We start from the raw sequence: 20,404 nt of genomic DNA, 5'->3' as shown, positions 1-20,404 counted from the left end.
TCCTCTCCGGGGCCCAGAGATGACCACTGGGAGGACTAATTGGTGATTGTTTGCAGCAGGGGCCTTGAACAAAGGCCATGGCTAGGAGACAAACCACAGTCGGACTGTGTAGCGAAGAAAGGTTACGCAGAAGGTTCGCTTAAAACAGGTAAGCCTCAATAAAATCCCAGGCTTTGCATTTTAAGAAGCTTCACTGGGAAGGCACCATCACTTCACTCCTTGCAGAATTCCCCTGAATTATCTGTATGGCAGAAGACCCTGATATTGTCTACCATGATACTGGACCTCACCCCGATTGCCCTTTAAAGATAGTTCAGGCAGAGGTCTGAGACGTCTGTTCCCTGGTCCTTAGGACAGGGACTTCAGTCTACATCACCAATCCTCACCTACAACCAACAAGAGTTACAGAAACCATTTAGGGGGTTCTGAGTCAGTGCTGCAAAGGAAACAGTGATGGAGAAGGGATGTTTCTTAATCCGATTGCAAATGCCGTTTTCAGAATGAACAAATGGGTTTCAGCTGTTTCTGTAGCTTCCTCCCTGAAGTCATCCCCTAAGTCGAGACATGCACACAATGGAGTTCTTGGGCCCCGTGAAACTGGAAAAAAAGGCCTCCTCTTTTCTGCATGTAAAAAGCAGGGGGGTGAGTGAACTTACCTGCATTTTTTGGGATGCTCATCCCTTTTGTTGTTGAATTCCAGAGAGATCTTTGCATCCAGGCCGATGCCGAAATAATTATTCATGACGCATCTTTCAGAGAATTGTCTGAAGCCAGCAGATGGGGGTGGGGGGGTGGGGAGAGAAAATAGTTTGGAGATGACCAGTGGAGCAGAACCAGCAAAATGCTATCAGAATACAAAATGCCCATTCTGTAATTTCAAGCGCTAGAGAAAGCTAGAAAATGGCTTTTTAGCGTCACTTCCAAGAGGGAGGGATTCTGACCGGCTGACAAGCAAGCCACGCCCACATTAGGCTGTGAATGACGCCATTCTCAGGTTTCTAAAGCGACAATAAAATGGTTTGTCTTGTTGCACAGTCGTTATGCGGCACCCCAGGTGCTTCAAGCACAGTGTGGTGCAGCAGTCAAAGCATGTGATAGAGATCTGAGTTTTGAATTCACAAAAGCCAGTGAATAACCTTGGGCTAGTCACCCTCTCAGCCTGAACTACTTCACAGGACAATTGTTAGGATGAAATGGAGGAGAGGAAAACTGTGTGTAAATCACCACCCAGCACTCCTTGAAGAAAGAATAGGATTAGAAACAAATGACAGATCGCTGGGATTAGGAGAAACCTCAGGAGTAGTCAAACTGCAGCCCTCCAGAAGTCAATGGACTACAATTCCCATGAGCCCCTGCCAGCAAATGCTGGCAGGGGCTCATGGGAACCGTAGTCCATGGACTTCTGGCGGGCCGCAGTTTAACTACCCCTGTACTAGAGCTTCCCACAACAAACACAAAATAGTGTCATTCTGTTGAGGCAGTCAAGGTAGAATGAAGACCAGGCAGTCATAGAGTGCCTGGCCACACTTTGCATTGGTCTGTCATGTCTGTAGACCCCCGCTGACTCTAAGAGATCTCCCAAGCAGGGCCAAGTGACTTTCCCCACACAGGGCTTGACATGTCATAAGCCGAGAGCAGCGGGTGGCAGATATTTAAAGGAAAAAATGAAAGGGGGAAAAAAGGAGAGAGAAATGGGTTCTGTAGCCAATCAGTATTATTCTCATTAATTGCCACTAACATTTGGAAGGTTCAGGTTGCAGGAGGATGGGCGGCACGTTCAAACAGTCATGTTATTCCGCAACCATTTGACTGGCTCCCTCTGCAACACCACCCCCAGGAACCCACCATGCCATGTGGCTGAAGGACATCAGTCTTTCCAAACGGCCCTGTGGAAGGCAGGGATAGGTCACCTCACCCTCCCACCCAGTTGTGGCACCCGCACACACTCACATGGCATTAGGGTCTTCCACAAAGTGGACTGCACTGAAGCTGTCGGGTCTGTCCAGGATGATAGAGGAAGTGGTGCTGACGACCGTATCCCGACGGGACTCTGCAACAGAGAGGGATGCTGGTTACGCCTCCAAGCCTCCAGGCACTCCCTTGCCCTTTCACCAGCTCCTGCAGTTCCTTGAGAGGAACTTAGGAGACTCCTCCATTCCCTTTAGGGCTCCCAGCAAGCAAGCATCAAGGCAGGGAGGTTCTTCCATCAGGCCTGCAAAAGGGAAAAATGGGCTCTGCCACTTTTTGCCTTGTTCCAGTGAAAAAGAGTCTTACTAAGCTTCTCGGTCTCCTTGGTGAAATCCTCATTGCTGTCCTTCTTGCTGGCAGCAGTGATGCTCCTGTAGGTCTGGGTCTGCTTGTTCTGCTCATCCACAGCTGTACAGAAGAAGAAGAAGAAGAGTTGCTTCTTATATGCTGCTTTTCTCTAACTGGAGGAGTTTCAAAGGAGCTTCCAATCCCCTTTCCTCTCCCCACATCAGGCACCCTGTGAGGCTGAGAGAGCCCTGATCTTACTGCTCGGTCAGAACAGCTTTATCAGTGCTGTGGCGAGCCCAAGGTCACCCAGCTGGCTGCATGTGGGGGAGCAGAGAATCAAACCCAGCTCGCCAGATTAGAAGCCCGTGCTCCTAACCACTATATCAAGACAGGCAGAGGGTGTTCCCTCAGTCCAAAGGCTGTCCACATATATTAAAGGGAGCCAGGAAAAGCAGAGGGGCCAGCAGGTAGATCAGACAGGGCCGCTGTGGCCCCATGGGAGGAACATCTTTACCTTGTGCATCCACCAGCCCCTTCTCCGGCCTTCAGGCGTTTCTTGCAAATCCTCATGTACTTTCATTGCACAATTCCTGCTCCTCACCCATGCAATAATCCCTATCTTGGCTTTTGATCAGTGTCCCATTTTGGAATCTCAGTAAAGGAGGCCACTTACTCCAACTATCCCACTCTGCCCCAAGCCCAGAATTTGCAGTTTTGCATAGAAAACCTAGAACAGCCACCTTGTGAACCTGTCTGTAGATCAGGGTGGGGTCTTAGCTACCAGGCACCTGCTCCTCACCTTTCTCAGCATGCTCGATGATTTGTCGTAGAGCCTTCTTCAGGCTGTTAGCCCTCAGCATGAGCTGCTCCTTGGACTTAAATATCCTAGGCACAGGGCTGGGATGGAACGTCCCTTCCTTGGCACTGTCTGGGGTTTCTGGACTGGGCAGGGCTGCTGGCGAGGTGCCTTCAGGAACTACGATGGCCTGCGATTCATCATTCAGCTCCCGAACCAGGGAATCTAGCTTTTCATTCAGCATTGCACACTGCAAGGGGAAGGGGGGCAGGAAGGTCAGGAAGGTCCCCAGAAGAAAGGCACAGAAAACTTCCCCAGCAGCCATTCAGTTGCAGATCTGAAAGCACCAAAGAGATTTGTGCCCTGTTCTGGACTACACAGAGCAATACCAGCTGCGTACTTGTTACGTCACCTTTTCGTCCTCCCAGGTTGTCCACAAGGACTTTTGACCAGGTGTTCCCACACAGTTACAGGCCCAGTTCAGATTGGGACTATGATTCACAAAGAAAGGAAGTCCTAGAGGGTGTAGAGCAAGGGTAGTCAAACTGCTTCTGGGAATTGTAGTCCATGGACATCTGGAGGGCCACAGTTTGACTACCCCTGGTGTAGAGCTTGGCAGGTACAGACAGGGAGGTCATCGGCAAGTAATAACTTCCTGGGGTCATTTTAATTGTAAAAATGGCACCTGTGTGTGCAGGGGGCAGGCAGGAGCCCCCTCTCCTTGTGCATCATTGCTCTGATCTAGAACACAGCCGTGCCCACCTGGGGACTGAATTCCCAGCAGGGAACTTGCAAGGTGCATCTGATCAAAACCCCTTGTAGCAAAACCAGAGACAATACCAGGAAGGCGCAACGTTGAGTGGGGCCCCATGAGTCACACACACTTGCCTTCCGAGCCATGGTGTCTGCTTCCTGCTTGCTGTCCGCTGCCCGCTCATAGGCTCTGCCAACTTCAGCCACAAAGTCATTCACCGTCCCACAAAGGAACCTGTCAGGGAGGGAAGCTGATGGAGGACCTGCAGGCAGCTCTTTCTCCACCTGACCATAAGCAACTGCTTCACTCTAGCTATCCATCTACCCCCAAAAAAACATGCAGCATCCAGAAGCAATGCTCATTTCCCCACTTTTGCCTCCAGCCACGGACATCTGCTTTCACTCAAATGCCACCAAGGGTGCCACAGAGATGCCAAAGCTTCTATTTAGCCCATATTGTCCCCTCAATGAGCCCCCTGAACAACACAGGCAGGACTTGAATCCACACCTCCAAGGGCTGAGGCCACCTGTCTGGCCACTGTGCCACCCTGACTCTCTCACTGGCACGGCTTGGGTGCCAACCTCTTTCCTTCTGAAGGTGCTGCTGGGGCGGCTTCTTTCCCTCCCCACCACCAGTCAGGGCCCCATCCCTTACTTTGCTGAAGAAATCACTACAGAGTGTTTGTCGGACTCCAGGATCTTTGCCAGATGGAAGGCCACTGAGTCAGCATAGTGGGAAATTTGAGCCTGAAAAGCAATGGAGACAACTGAGCAGAAGCCAACATTTACTATACGCTCTTTCCATCAGCTCTGCCCCAAGGAAGGCTGCAGCTCCCTGGATCTTTACTTCCATAGCCCCTTCCTCTCATGTCCCTCTACCCCCACAGCTGCTCTTGTTACTCCATATCTGCTTTAGTGGCTCCTCACCTGGATGTTGGATTCCTCATCCCCTTCTTCTTTGATGGCTGGAGGAGACTGCTTGGGGGCCTCATAGGTCAGGACACTCCACCTGCAAAAGGACAGGGGGATTTCAGGGTCGCATCCCACCCAGTGACCTGCCCCATTGGAGGCCTGAGCTGCATGCATGCCAGGAGATCTGTGGGCACCCCCTCATCAATCCTTTTCAACCTTTGGACTGTGGAGATGACTCTGAAGTGTTTTTCAGGCTTTGGGGAGCCCCGAGAATGCCGCCCCCGGGTCATAGCAATGCTGGGAACAGCTTGTGGCTGAGCCCATTAAGGCAAGATATAGGAGAAAGGCCGAGGAGCTCTAGAATCCCTTCTCTAGAGGTAGCACCCAACATATTTTTAAACTTGCCAGGCACGTGGAGGCCTGATTTGGATCATGACCACCACATAAGGGAAGGCAGCTTTTAAGCCTTTTATGTATTGGAGGAGAGTTTGCGGTAGGGATGCAGCCTCCAGGTGGGGCTTGGGATTCTCCTGGAATTACAGGTTATCTCCAGAGATCCATTTCCCCTGGAGAAAATGGATGCTGTGAGGGTGGGTATGCCACTTGAGGCCCTGTTCTCCTCAGGCAACACCCCCTAATCTCCAGGAGTTTCTCATCTGGATCTCGTAACCCTCCCCTCCCCCCATTCCCCACTGGTTCTCTCAGGTAAATGCCTGTTCTTGATGAAGGAGCTTCCGATCTTCATCCCTGAAGCTGTGCCTCTACTCCTTTTCCCATAACAGGAGTGCAACAAAGGAGGAGGAAGATGGAATCCATTGTGCATATTCTTGTAACATGTCAAATCAACTTGCTGGAGTTGGGTGCAGTGCCAAAACAGCCGCGACCCACCATATGCAGCATGCACACCAACGCTAGCCTCCCCCCTCCATTTCATAGGTGACTTCCAGGTGGGGCTCACCTGTCCAGCATTTTGGTGGTGGCTCGCTCCAGCTTCTCCAGCACCTGCATCAGCTGTGTGTCGTCGTCACAGAGACTGCCCCAGCCAAGCACCCGGGCCAGGTCGTTGCCAGTCCCCAGCGGCAGGACACCAAGCTGGCACTGTTAAAAAACCAAAAGAGAGGTGGTCAGAACGGCTAGAGCTGTGAAAAATTCTGCCACACGCAGGTTGCTCAGAAATCAAGCACCATAAAGGCTGAGGACTCGTGTTTCCCTTCTTTTTGTGCTGACAGAGACAAAAGAGGAGGACAGCATCCAAATGTGTCTAAAAATAAATGCTTCATATATTTCCCAACATGTTTTGACATCACTCTCTCCATTGGGGTAACAGCTATTCATTGGGGAGGGCTATGCAAGAAAGCTTGCAAGCTCTCCTGTTTTAGCAACAGAGACTGAAATATGCATCAACACAGCCCTCAACAATAAGGAGAAGCTTCCCTTGACGGAGGGAACGGTCACAAAATGCAGTGGGATGTGTATCAAACAATCATTCTCTGGCCCCTTTGAAAGCTGTCCTCTTTGCACTTCTCTACTGGTTCTCCCTCCCCCTTTCCCTTTCGGTTCTTCACGAGGCCTCTAAATAAATATTTGCTATCTGTTTGGGTTCAAACTGCACACACCCCTGGCCACAAGCAGTCTTATTATGCTGAAAGATTTGATTCCTGCAACCTCCACCCTACCCCAAGGCAAAGAAAAAGGGCACCAGGGAGGCATTAAGAAAATAGATGCAGTTTTGCCCAGTTCCTGCAACTCATTCAGATCACGTGATTCATAAGGACAGAAGGCTGCTTCCACACATGGGCAATTCCCCACTGAGCTCTTACTGCTGCTGCAAATACAAAGGCTCTCACTGGGGCAATAGAGCCTCTGCACCTGGGAGAAGATTCTCTGCTTCCCCCCAGTTTTCCTTCCACCATCCCCCTCCCCTCTCCTCCCACTGAAGTGCTTTCTGCTGGCTTTAAAAAAAGAGGTAGTAAGTATATCACCATAGTGTAATACTGGTAAAGTGATACATTTACTCTCTGCAAAAACAAAGTGCCCACTGGTAGTGGGGTGGAGAACGGAGGATGCAAGAAGAAATGGCACCAGTTGTTGGAGGTATACTCAGTTCTTTGAGTATGATTTTTAAAGCTGGGAGGTGGGGGAACAACACAGCAGAGTTGAGGAAAACCCAGAAGATGGTTAACTAGACAAACTAGACCATGTAAAAGCTCCAAAACAGCCTGCTGTCAATAGGAGGGGCAGATGGTGCAGAGCATGGAGTAAAATTTCCACACTGTAGGAACTGAAATCAGCCTTCTCTGGTGCAGAATTTCCCCATTGCTAGTAAAAGCAGCGCTATCTTTAATGGAGGCAAGAGAACAAGGTGGTGGAGGGAGGAACAGAATGATTCTCACCTGCTTGTGCAGCCCCAGGGAGTCTATTTCAGACAGCACCCAGCCCACACTGCCGTCCCCGCCACACACCAAGATCCGAAAAGTGGAGAACTTCTGGAAGAGACGCAACCTGGGCAGGGAAGAGAAAAAGAACTGATTGACATGGCCATCAGCACGCCAGATGCTCCTAGTATCACAGGGCGTGAGTGGCTGGCTCCTGCTTCTTGCTTGCTCATCTCTATGTTCTTTCTTCCTTTCAAGCTGGCACACAGCCCACTCTTGGCGTAGGGTAGACAGAAGGGAGTGTGGTTCAGTTGGCCTACAGCAGACCTGGAGATCCAAGCCTAGGTGGAGAAGGGTGTCACAATCCCCCATTGCAGGGGTAGTCAACCTGTGATCCTCCAGGTGTCCATGGATCACAATTCCCATGAGCTCCTGCCAGTGGTAATGGTAGTCCACAAACATCCGGAAAGCCACAAGTTGGCCACTCTTGCTCTAGGCAGTGGCAGTCAAGAGAGAAGACAGCTCCCTACTGGCCGGATATCCTGATGTTCCCAGGCTGACAGCATGCACAAAGAGCAGAGAGCTCAGAAAGGACACTTACCCCAAGTGTGGCCCGCCATTCATCAGGTCAAAGACTTGGGCCGGATTGAGGAACTGCTTGAACTTGCGTAGGAATTTAACTCCCTGGTTGTCCCCACTCTTAGAGTTGACAAAGGCCAGCAGGGGACTGGAACAGGAAGAGGGGCAGGTGGCCTTCCAGAACCCTGGCAGAGTGGACAGAAAATACAGTCAAGCCAACAACAGGAGTAGCCAGTCACCTGCATGGCTGCTCAGCTCGTAGACTGTTGTATTATCCCAACTGAACCTTGAAGTCCTCCTGTCCTTTCCTGACATTGTCCTCTAGTTGCCCTTGTGGTTGACTTCTGCTGGAGGATTGGCAGAGGGAGTGAGACTGTTGATTCTTCCGGACCTCTAGCGGCTGTTGATACCATCGGTATCTTTCAGGGCCACCTATCTGGACTGGGAATAGGAGGCACCATTCTGGGGTGGGTCATGTTCTATGGTGAATATAGGTTTCAGAAGGTGTTGTTGGGGGACTGCTGCTCAGCCCCTGGCCTTTGGGATCCCATGAAGACCAATCTTGTGAGACCGCTGGGTGAGGTCATCCAGAGATTTGGGCTGGGTTATCACCAATAGGCACATGACCATCAGTTCTATCTTGCACTTCCAGCTGATCGCAGGGAGGCTATAGAAACCCTGAACTGGTGTCTGAAAGCAGTTTTGGAGTGGAAGTGGCCTACTAGACTGAAGCTTAATCCTAACAAGATGGAAGTGCTACTGGTGGATGGAAGATCTGACCCAGGATTTCAGAGGTCACCCATTCTGGACAGAGTTGCACTCCTTCTGAAGGAACAGGTCTATAATCTGTGACACTCTTGGATCCAGGCCTACTACTGGGTAAGCAAGTGGCAGCTGTAGTCAAGATTTACTTTTACCTGCTTCAGCTGCTTAACCAGCTGTGGCCTTTCTTGGACTAAAGATCTGGCCCCTGTGGTGCATGCTGTCCTGGTTGCAGACACACAACAGATATTTCTCAACATCAGATTTTATCAGAATACAGTTCCAAGGGTCATATACTGGTTAGACTTAACCTACAGCTTCAAGTCCAAAGGAGAATTGGAAAGCAGAGTGTCTAAGATACAGGCTACGGATGCATGCAAGGAAATCAGTCCAGAGTGCAGAACACTCCCCAGTTTTCTGCTTATATATATCATGTCAAGCACCTGCCAGTCATCTCAACCCTGCTCCTGCAAACACTCATTCCCATCTTTGATGTGGAGCCAGTCTTGTGCTGCCCATTGAGCACTGTGCCTTCTGTCTTGCAGATCCCTCCTTATCTTCCTTCTATGCTGTTCCTGAGGTTCTGGTGACAGGGGAGGTGAACTGACCAGCAGATAACTCTCTCTGAGAGGCAGCTGGATCTAATGGTTAGGAGTGTGGACTTCTAATCTGGCGAGCCAGGTTTGATTCCGCGCTCCCCCACATCCAGCCAGGTGGGTGACCTTGGGCTAGTCACAGCACTGATAAAGCTGTTCTGACCGAGCAGTGATATCAGGGCTTTCTCAGCCTCACCCACCTCACAGGGTGTCTGTTGTAGGAAGAGGAAAGGGGAGGTGATTGAGACTCCTGGTAGTGAAAAGCAGGGTAGAAAAAGCAACTCTTCTTCTTCCTGTTACCAACTCAGGGTTGAGGGGTCACTGCCCTGGTGCTTGGCTGTGGATCCATTTCTGGCTGCCCAGAAACTGCCTCCTCCTGCAGTGTCTGTCACTGGCTGTGGCTCCGGGTCAGGTCTGCTGAGGGCCACTTCCTCAGAGGAATCCGGTGCGTCATTTTGCTCTGTTGGCGCTGGCTGGGCCACGACACATGCCCTGATTGTGTTAGATTACTGCACTGCACTCTCTTCTGGGGCTGCCCTTGCAAAGTATCCAAATACTTCACTGGTACAGAACGCTGCAGCCAGGACGTTGTCTGGAGTGAGTCGTACAGACCATGTTAATCCAGTCTTGGCTCACTGAGGCTGGCTTCCAGTTTGTTTCTGGGCACAGTCCAGGACCTGAAGACCTGCCTAATCCCTTATGATCCTGACCAACCACCACAGTCATCTTCAGTGTCCCTGTTCCAGGAACTTCTGAAACTAGGTGGCTACAATTTGGAAGAGGGCCTTCTCACTGCGCCAAAGTTTTGGGAGTCTCTCTGTACAGCAGCCTTTTTCAGCCTTTGCACCATGGAGGAACCTCTGAAATAATTTTTCAGGCTTCAAGGGCCTCTGGAAGTGATGTCAGCTGGCCACGCCTCCTTGCCACACCCCTGGAAGTGACATCACCACCCACACCTGTCGTCTTTCTTTCGTTTCCTCCAGCCACCTTTGCTGCCACTCCATTTCATGCAGGACAGAAAGAAGGGCAGGAACTGAGAAGACAGCCTGGACCACCCATAGCAGCCACAACTGACTTTCCACCTTTGATTTTTTACATCCAGCAAGCCTTCTGGGTGGAAGGCTGCCAGTTCCCTAGCTGCAACTAAGAACATTAAGGCCATGGACCCCCTCTGGAACTCCCACGGACCCCTGGTTGGGCTTGCCTGCTCTATGGAGATTCAGCCCCCTTTTGGTGCTGATTTCCTTTTTGTTTCATTTGGTATTTGCTTAATGATCCCTCTCTCCTTGCCAATGTTTTATGTTTTGTGCATATTTTTAATTGCTTTATGTGTACTTCGATTCTGTTTTTAAACTCTTTGAAAAGTGATTTTAAGAGGGTATGTTTGGGACAGGGGGAGTTATTTTAATGGTTTTATCATGTATGTTTTTAATTGGTGGCCCTTGTAAGGGGAGAAAGGCAGAATATACGTTTTGTAAGCAAGCAAATAACCCAGCATCTATGTACCAGGCCAACTGTGAGAGGAGCAGGATGCCCCCACCTGGGACCTGCCAGAAATCCTATTCAAAAGAGTCGCAGAACAACAGCTCCCACCTCCAGCCCCAGGACCAATTCTGTTCCAGATCCCAGTTTTTAAAAATGAAAAATCTACCAAGCTGACTGGAAATTGCTCAGAGATGTGCAAATGGTCTCTTTGGCAGAGAGAAACACCAGATGCAAGAAAACAAGATCAACCGTTTGACAGGTCACAAAGGACTGGCAATCTGCAGGCACTTTAAATAAATTAGATTGGGAGCAAAACACATTCACTGAGCCAGGCTGGCACCACGAGGGCAGATCAATAGCTGGCTGGGTAGCGATGCCTGCCTGGCGCGGAGCAGCAGAGCAGCACCATGTCCAGGAACAAACAGTCTCCTTGGACAATGAGCCTGCCCCCCCCCCCCAGCAGTTTAAAGCTTTTTCAATTCCTCAGAGACCCCAACCAGCAGAAACCCCCACTAAGTTCACATGGCACTTTGTCAAACTTAATCAGATCATGGATCTCCATCACTCTGCAGATCCTGAATTGCACATGCAGCCCAGGATCAGGGTCATTTGGGGAGGGAGCTTAAACCTTCCAAGTCCTGCTGCTGGGTCCTTGTGCTGTTACTGCCATGTTAAACAGGGGGGAAAAACCGATATAGATATGGGCTGCACATACAATTTGTCTTTTACAGATTACAAAATGTCCCAACCAAAAGTGGTTTACAAGTCCTTCCCCTCTCCTCCACTTAATCCTAACAACAACCCTGTGAGGGAGGTCACCTAGCAAGCTTCCATGGCCAAGTGGGTTTTCGAAGCTGTTAGTTTCTAACCATTACACCATCACATAATCATTACATAGATGCTGGCTCCACAGCTATGATTTTCTACCCATACCTTGAGATTCAATGCAAATTATCTCAATAACAGTTAATGGGGGGAAACAACAAACAAAAATAAATCAGCTTTTACCCATTGGGAGGAGACAATGATACAGAGACACAGCTAACTTTCCCTTTTTTGGGGGGGGGGGAATTGTCCAAACCCACTGCTGTTGGCTGAGTCCAACTCACAAGCCAAGCCACTCTTTGGTGTCTTTTGCCAGCCAAGAGAAGCTCCAGTTCACAGACAAAAGAACAAAGGGGAGACTTTCCCAACACCACTAAGGAGCTAAGAGGCTGCACCAGGACCGCCTGTTGTCCTATGCCCCCCGCAGGGCTCTACACTCTGTGGGGGAGAATCTCCTGGTCGTTCCTGGCCCTAGAGAAGCACGCCTGACCTCGACCAGGGCCAGGGCCTTTTCGGTCCTGGCCCCTACCTGGTGGAACGAGCTCCCGGGTGAGCTGCGGGCCCTGCGGGATTTACCAGCTTTCCGCAGGGCCTGCAAGACGGAGCTCTTTTGCCAGGTTTTTGGTTGAAGCCGGGGACAGCAAATGAGAGCCAGCATTCTGCCCCCCCCCGCCCCCAGACCTAGTAAGTTAGATCTCCTCCCCATCCTCCCTGGCGCTCTGATAGCAGGGGTGGGAATAATGAGAGCTTCCGCCATGTTGGGATTGTTTTAAAGTATTTTAATGGGGACAAGACTACTGTGACCCGCCACGAGCCTACGGGGAGTGGCGGGAAATAAATCTAACTAATATCAACATCAACATCAACATCAACAACATCAACATCAACATCAACATCAACAATAACAATAACAATAACAATAACAATAACAATAACAATAACAATAACAATAACAATAACAATAACAATAACAATAACAATAACAATAACAATAATAATAATGAAAATGCAACAGAAGCCCGGAGAAGAGGGTGGGCAGACCAAGCCTGACAACTGTTCAGGAAAGGCAAGAAGCTCCACTACCTTCTGGCTCCTCAGATTGTTCAGCACATCATGTGTTTTCCAACACTGAAGGAACAGAAAACGTCACTCTACAAACAATTATTGGGAGATCTGCTTGCCAGACAAGCCCATGTAGGCTTGGTCTGCCTCAGCCACATATCCCAGCCTTACCGTCGGAGTCAATGCTGTTGAGAGCGGTTGGGGGGATGATGGACACCTTGTACTGACCCAGGGGGCACTTCTTCCCCAGATGCTCCTTGCATGCACTGTGGACCTGTGAAAGAGAAGTACACAACAGAAGCCAATGAGGCAGGCAATTCCTCACCAACACAAGAGTGGTGAGAACCACAGACACAACAATGCTATGCCTGAAGAAGGGAAGAGAGCAGGTTGGATTGTCAGACTTCTGAGGGGGTTGGAAACTGTCCAAAATTCTTGTAATATTGCACAAATGTGTTTTGTGTCCGACTGGACATTTTGGACACCTTTGACTGCTGTATGAAGCGCACAGGCCTCTCACGGACCTCCCTTTCCCTAGCAGAACAGATAAGATGCAATGCAAAAAATTAAATCTAATTGGGCTCCAGCCACTCAAAAGCCTGCTTGGCAAAAAGACAAGGTCAACAATTTAAATGGTTACAGCTTTGTAAATATTCTGTTTTTAGCCACACTCTTTCCCAGTGGCCTGCAGACTAATTTACTCTTCTTTCCGTGAGTGGGCAAGTATCCCTGAAATTCGGGTTCTTTTCCATTCTGCCAGGCATGGAGTTCCACGCAAACTTGCACAGTGGGCTGATCCCAAGCCCTTTAGGACCAAACTACAAAAAACTATGCACTAAATAGTCTTCTTGCATGAATACAACAGCAGCACATCAGATTATAATTTGTGGATTGTTCTCCTAAATACATTTGGGAGCATGGATGCACATGTCTGCTCCTCTCACCTGGTGCATCAGCTCCACCTCCAAACATCCATGAAGGGACTAAGTCAGGGGTAGTCAAACTGCGGCCCTCCAGATGTCCATGGACTACAATTCCCAGGAGCCCCTGCCAGCATTCGCTGGCAGGGGCTCCTGGGAATTGTAGTCCATGGACATCTGGAGGGCCGCAGTTTGACTACCCCTGGACTAAGTGTATGAAATGGGTCTATGCGTGCCACACATCACAAATCTATTATCTAACTAAATTTGGAAACCTACTGTGTTGTGTCCATGCATGCCCTTCACTACACCATGAATAAAGCCCCTGTAGAGGAGCTTGAGGCAGGGATAGTTCACAAGAGAGGAACCGCAGATGTTGCAGATGTGCCCCCATTCTACATGGAGAGGAGAGATCGTCACAGCATCACCTGGTCCATTCCAGTGACTGTGATTTTTTCCCTACAACTATAAAACCCATATTCCCTTGCCTACAAGCTGCATTTTATGCCTGTCACCTTCACCCTCTTCTTCTGTTCTCTTTCTCTCTCACTCTCCCCCAACTTCTTCATTCATCCCTTCCACAGCCTCAGTGGCTTTTACTTATCTGTATACTGGGATGGGGAAAACATGCACTTCTAAACCTCCTACAAAAGAACAGGCATTTTGGTACTCCTAGGGTGCATGTGCTAGAACAATCTCCCCTCCACCTTTCCCAGAGCTGTTATTCCTCCACCCCCATATCAGCCAAGAGTTCCCACCACACACGCCAATCGAACCACTAGGAATCTGGTCAGGCTTCAAAAAATCTGTCAAAACGACATATTGGGATTGCTAGAGACTCTGTTGCACGCCCTGTAGGTGGGTGGGTGGGTGGGCAGCAGGGGAGGGAGGAAGGCTTGGATAAACGGAGAGGGAGAACAGGAGAAGTAGCAGCTCTTACGATTGCTTTACACCAGAGACAGCGCCAGTCCTGCAGCCTCCGCACACTCCCACACGTTTTGTCACAAACGGCACAGCGGGCACTGACAGGGAGGTTCCCTTCCAGCCACTGGTGAGGCATGGCCACCTGAGAGGCAAAGGATCAAAGAAATGAGATGGGAGGCAGGACTCATACGCTTGCACACCTGGCCTCATCTTTAGAAGGGGGCCATCAGGAACAGTTTAAGGATTTGCGGGGCCCTAGCAGAATACAACTGGGGCAGAAGTAGCCAGACTGGGAGCATTGCCCCCCCACACAATGGAAAGGGGTGTAGTGGTTTGGTGTAGTGGTTAGGAGTGCGGACTTCTAATCTGGCATGCCGGATTCGATTCTGCACTCCCCCACGTGCAGCCAGCTGGGTGACCTTGGGCTTGCCACGGCAGTGATAAAACTGTTCTGACCGAGCAGTGATATCAGCGCTCTCTCAGCCTCACCCACCTCACAGGGTGTCTGTTGTGGGGAGAGGAATGGAAAGGTGACTGTAAGCCGCTTTGAGCCTCTTTCGGGTAGGGAAAAGCGGCATATAAGAACCAACTCTTCTTCTTTTTCTTCTTCTTCTTTCTCTGAGTGTTCTTAGAAAGGAGAAGGGGAGAGAGAGAGGCTACAGTCCTGTTCTATGAGGGGGAAGGCACCTTCTGGGATTCCTGGAAGCATGGGGCCCATAGCATGTGCTACATGAATAAACCAGCCCTGGGGGGCATAGAAATATGCAGCAGAGGATGCCGTGATGAGCAGCATCATTAGGCATGAGGCCACCACACCAAGAACTGAGTGCAGCAAGGCAATCAGACCTGAGCAGCTATGCCGGTGGTGCAGGGGATGGTGCGGGAAGGAAGAAGGTTTCTGAACATTACCCCATCTTCATCCTCAATTATGTCATTTCCTATGGAGGCCAGGGTGGTCCATTTGCAGTTGTTAGTAGCTCTCACAGCACAGCGCTTGTGGGCCTTGAACTTGCAAACTAGGAAGGGGGTGGGAATGATTAGTTGGAAGGAAGACATCTGAATTTAAGAACATCCTACTAGGTTCATCTAGGCTAGCATCCTATCTCCAAAAGTGGTAACAACAGACAGATTTTGCACAAAATTGGCCTATGATGTAAGCTACATTCTCTGGGAAACAAATTCTATGAATTAATTACATATGGTGCGCATTTAGTCCATCTTACATCAACATAGAGTCCTCAATGGGAGAGGGTGTAATGTTCTTTCTTTTCACTTTCTGCAGCTCATGCATCATTTTCTAAACCTCTATCATGCCTCCGTTTAGATTCAGGCGTGTAGCTGTGTTGGCCTGAAGCAGCAGGACAAAGTTTGAGTCTAGGGGCACCTTTGAGACCAACAAAGGTTGATTCAAAGCATAAGTTTTCATGTGTACATACGCTTCTTCAGATCACACTGAAATCCAGATACAACCTGAGGAAGTGTGCATGCACACAAAAACTTATGCACTGAATGAAACTTAGTCTTAATGATGCCATTGGACTCAAACTTTGTCATACCTCCCCTTAGTAATTTTGTTTTTCTGAGCCAGAAACTCCTTAACCTGCCTTCCCGGAGAAGGTACAGCAATCCATTGATCAGTATGGCTTGTACAACATTTCAATCCTGGCAAGTTTTATTTTCAGCACATTCCCTTATAAATCCCTGCCACGAAATCGGTCTTTTTCACTGTTCTGCCCAAGGAATTAATGTTCTTTATTTCCAACACCGTGAGTCTCTCATCAATTGTCACCACCAGTTCAGAGCCCTTCAGGGAGAGTATTTAATTAGGATATCCTGCCCTAGATGGGCATCACTTTACACTTACTTATATTGGGCCTCATTTGACATTCTGTTACCAACTGACCCAGTTTGAAGACACCGAAAAGGAGCTCTCTATTGTCTGCTTTGCAGCAACCACACATAATTTGAGGTCATCCACAACCTGGCTACCTTGTTGATCACCCTTAAGCTGAGGAACTTTTATGAGTAACTAAGACCACTCCAGTTATCAAACATATTTTTATTAACTTTTATGAGTAACTAAGAACACTCCAGTTATCAAACATATTTTTTATTAACTTTTATGAGTAACTAAGAACACTCCAGTTATCAAACATATTTTTTATTACAGCGAAGGGGCTCTTTCTTACTCCCCTCCATGATGAAAACGGCCTATTGATTCCCTATCCTTCGTTGCATTTTTAAAAAGTTATTAATCTCTGAGAAGATCTGGACTTTTATCTAACTTTGCTTAAGAGCGGGGCTAGTCAAACTGCGGCCCTCCAGATGTCCATGGACTACAATTCCCAGGAGCCCCTGCCAGCTGGCAGGGGGTTCCTGGGAATTGTAGTCCATGGACATCTGGAGGGCCGCAGTTTGACTAGCCCTGCTTAAGAGCTTGGGGGGGGGGAGGGGTTGTCTTTGTATAAATCTTATTGTAAATGCAAGTACATGATGGCTTATCTGATCACCCTTATATTTGGAGTGACTTTCAAAGAGTTCTTAAATGATTGTCATTTGTTTTTGCCAATCTCTCCTGTCTTTTTAAATTAATGAAAAGTTCCTGTTGTTGACTAACTAGCAAGGGACAGCCAACCCTCAGACCAGCCTAGGAGGCATCTGTGCATTTGTTATCTGCACAGAGTGCCATCTGGAGCAGCTGTTGCAGACACGGGAGGCTGCGCGGCTTGGAAACTAGCTATACTTTGTGGATAGTGTTGCCAATCTCCAGGTGGTGGCTGGAAATCTCCTGGAATTACAATTTATCTCCAGGCAACAAAGATGAGGTCACCTGGATAAAATGGCTGCTTATGCCGTTATCCACCACTGAAGTCCCCCCCCACCCTCCACTCTCTTCTCAGGCTCCACACACTCCTCCAGTCTCAAGGTATTCTTCAGTCTGGAGCCGACAATCTTACTTGGGGCAGCTACTCTCATCACTTTTTCTAAAAATCCCCAACTGCCTGAAAGTTCAACAAGGTTTGGGATCTTTGATTACTAGGGTTGCCAGCTCCAGGTGGCCCTTGTAGTCTGAAAATCAGCTGTAATTCTGGGAGGTCTCCAGCCACCAGCTGGAGCTTGGCCTCCTAATTGATTATGGAGTACTATGACAGTCCTTAAAATGTACTCCTCACCACTGAATTTCTGAGGTTGCATCTGCACATTGTTAGAAGTTGTGCTGTCATTGTGCTATATTTAGTTAGAAAATGTATATGCTGCCTCTAGCAAAAATAATACAATGAAATCATAAAAACAAAAAGATATAGGATCAATAATAAGCCATTAAAGCAGCATAAAGCTACGTCCATCAGTGCATTATGCCCCACTGAGCTCCTTCCCCTTCTCAAGCCCCACTCTTCTGTCCCCAAAATCTTCCCTAAGATTTCCCTAAGTGGGAGCAGCCAATCTTAGGTGCCTCCCTCTAGTTGTCGCCTCTTCAGGGTTACCAGTTCCTGTTCTGTAAATTCCCCGATATTTGAGAGGGAAGTATCAGGAAAGTGGGAGAGAAAGCTCAGCAGGATGGGTGGCCTTCAAGGCCAGCGTAGAGCATATGGCAGCATAGAGGTGTATGGCAGCCATACGCCTGCTTCATGTCTAAGGTGGGACCACAGAAAACAAGGACTGAATAGAAAGCATAATTATACTCATCCTTTTCAACTGGATTTTACCGTGTGGATAAGACAAACGAGACACAAATAATTCCTATATAGCATAATGAAAGCTCAGATTTAATGACCACCCCTTTATCTCTGCAGAACTTTGGTTGCTTGTCCTGCTGGGAGAGGAGTATGCATGCACTGTGGGGTTACAAAAGCTGTGCGCTTACAAAAGCAAGGCATGTCAGGTATGGGTTTCTTCTGTTTCTGCATATTCTGTTTGTGCATCAAAAACCACAGCGTCAGCATGCATCTGCTATAAAATGTGTTAAAGCTTTTGAAACATTATAGATACGTGTGCCTGAAATGGGAGAAGAAATGGAATGGAATGATTTCGTTTTAATTTAGGTCACTAGCACAGGTGATTTTAAAATTTAAAAGGGAGTTACTGAGATTCATAGTGGAGACATCTATCAGTTATTATTATTATTATTATGCGAGCCGCAAGGGAGTGGCGGGCTATAAATCTAATAATAATAAAATAATAATAATTATTATTATTATTATTATATTTATGAATAATAATGAGCCAAGTTGTGATTATTAATATCTTTGTTATCACCTTGTTGTTACTATAAATGATGTTACCTGTATCATTTTCTTGTTTCATGTAAACCACCCTGAGCCTTCGGCAAGGACGGTATATAAATATAATAAATAACTAAAATAACTAAAGGGAGCTTCCACATTTGGATGCAGCTAACTTCTGAATACCAATGCCAGGAAGCAACATCAAACAAATGGCTACCATGCTCTGGCCATTGTGTTAAACAGGATGTGGGACTAGATGGTTCAGTGGTGTGATTCAGCAGGGGTGTTATTACTGTTGCCATGTCTTCCTGGTCACTGGCATGGGATGAGGATGTCGGGTTGCCAGATCTGGGTCGGGAAATTTCTGGGGATTTGGGGATGGATACTAGGGGAAACAGGGACCTCTGTGGAGTATAGTGTCATGGAGTCCACCCTTCATACATCCATTCTCCGAGGGAACTGATCTCTTCCATCAGGAGAGGAGTTGTATTTCCAGGAGATTCCCCAGCTCCCAACTGGAGTCTGGCATCCCTCGGTCTTATCTTATAAATCAGACTTAGTTTCGCTTTTGGTCCATTTGTATATTCATACCTTGACGGAATGTTTTTATTTTCTTAGAGAACATATATTCTGCTTTTCACGATCAAATATCTTCTCTAAGCAGCTAATAAATTTTTTTACGATTACAATAAATTCCTACATGTATACTGAACAGTTTAATGTCTGACCAGGGAAGGGCGGGATGACAATGGCACAGACGGGTTTGTTTTCTTAAGTTATCTTTTGCTGGTTGTTTTATGTTTAGCATAGAAAAAATACATTAAAAGGTTATATACTGGGGTAAAGGCAGAGGGTGGATGTGGGAGCACAGTTTCATTAGTCTGTACCCCCAAGGGGGAAAAGTTACTCACAGCCATAGTTTCCTTGCTGCAAAGAACAGCATTTTAGCTTATCTATTTCATTCCCTTTCCTTTGCTGCTCATGAAGGGGGAAAGTTTGCATGCAAGATAATTACCTTCACAAGAGAGACCGTGAGAGGTGACCCCAGACAGTGCCTCCCGGCAGACGTTGCAAAAGGTGGGCCGGGCATGGGAGCAGGCGTACCAATTGTGCATGCCAGAAAAATGCTCCATATTGAACTGGGAGGCCTGAAACATCACACAAAGAAGGGGGGGGGTGTTAATAGAGGGAAAGGTGCCTGGAACAGATTCTGGAGTGTGAGGGGAAAGGGGCTTTGACTACAAGGATTTCTCTCTCGTGCCAGAACTTCCTTCAGAGGAGAGCATTCACTTTGGTTAAAGGAATATTCACATGGGCAATGTCCTATTTCCCCACCTGACAAATACCTCTATTGACATCAAGTTTATGGGCCAGTTCTCAGGGCTGAATAGTAAACAGCCCCCCTGCCTCCACACACAAACCTGGTATGTGCCAAAATGAGCTCCCAGCAACCTGTCCAGCCACATACCTCCCAGTTTAGAAATTGGGGAGGGGCAGCCGGTGCCCTTGAAGGGACTTATTTGGCCCTCGGAGATCCTGTTGCAGATCTCAGGTTATATCATGGAGGACCCAGTAGCAAAAATATGAACCCTGGAGTCCATCCAGAAGTGGCCCTTTTAGGTGTAGATGTTAATACTTGCAAGCCAGCTTAGTGAAGTGGTTAGGAGTGCAGACTTCTAATCTGGCGAGCCAGGTTTTATTCCACGCTCACCCACATGCAACCAGCTGGGTGACCTTGGGCTCACCACAGCACTGATAGAGCAGTAATATCAGGGCTCTCTCAGCCTGCCCTACCTCACAGGGTGCCTGTTGTGGGAAGAGGAAAGGGGAGGCGACTGGAAGGCACTTTGAGACTCCTTCAGGTAGACGTAAGTGGCATATAAGAGCCAACTGTTCTTCTTCATTCTTCCCCTTCCCCTTCCCTCCCTCACTT

At 48.3% G+C, this 20,404-nt stretch overlaps 1 protein-coding gene across 5 annotated transcripts in view; it reads right to left on the bottom strand.

The window, feature by feature from the left end:
* Positions 1 to 20,404, bottom strand: part of DGKK (diacylglycerol kinase kappa) — a 53,939-nt gene that overhangs the window by 9,536 nt on the left and 23,999 nt on the right. For all 5 annotated transcript variants that reach the window (XM_077307501.1, XM_077307504.1, XM_077307502.1 and 2 more), the window contains 14 exons: positions 19,487 to 19,619; positions 15,155 to 15,261; positions 14,262 to 14,387; positions 12,573 to 12,675; positions 7,694 to 7,856; positions 7,111 to 7,219; positions 5,676 to 5,815; positions 4,733 to 4,814; positions 4,461 to 4,552; positions 3,941 to 4,040; positions 3,056 to 3,302; positions 2,275 to 2,376; positions 1,951 to 2,050; positions 657 to 764 (listed from right to left, as the gene is read on the bottom strand). In XM_077307501.1, coding sequence (XP_077163616.1) covers positions 657 to 764; positions 1,951 to 2,050; positions 2,275 to 2,376; positions 3,056 to 3,302; positions 3,941 to 4,040; positions 4,461 to 4,552; positions 4,733 to 4,814; positions 5,676 to 5,815; positions 7,111 to 7,219; positions 7,694 to 7,856; positions 12,573 to 12,675; positions 14,262 to 14,387; positions 15,155 to 15,261; positions 19,487 to 19,619 — 1,712 coding nt within the window. The remainder of the gene's footprint in view (positions 1 to 656; positions 765 to 1,950; positions 2,051 to 2,274; positions 2,377 to 3,055; positions 3,303 to 3,940; positions 4,041 to 4,460; positions 4,553 to 4,732; positions 4,815 to 5,675; positions 5,816 to 7,110; positions 7,220 to 7,693; positions 7,857 to 12,572; positions 12,676 to 14,261; positions 14,388 to 15,154; positions 15,262 to 19,486; positions 19,620 to 20,404) is intronic.

This window comes from Paroedura picta, chromosome 13 (assembly GCF_049243985.1).
Source record: "Paroedura picta isolate Pp20150507F chromosome 13, Ppicta_v3.0, whole genome shotgun sequence".
In the NCBI taxonomy this organism is placed as follows: Eukaryota; Metazoa; Chordata; class Lepidosauria; order Squamata; family Gekkonidae; genus Paroedura; species Paroedura picta.
Note: the sequence above shows the minus strand (reverse complement) of the source record. Positions and strands in the feature narration are given on the sequence as shown.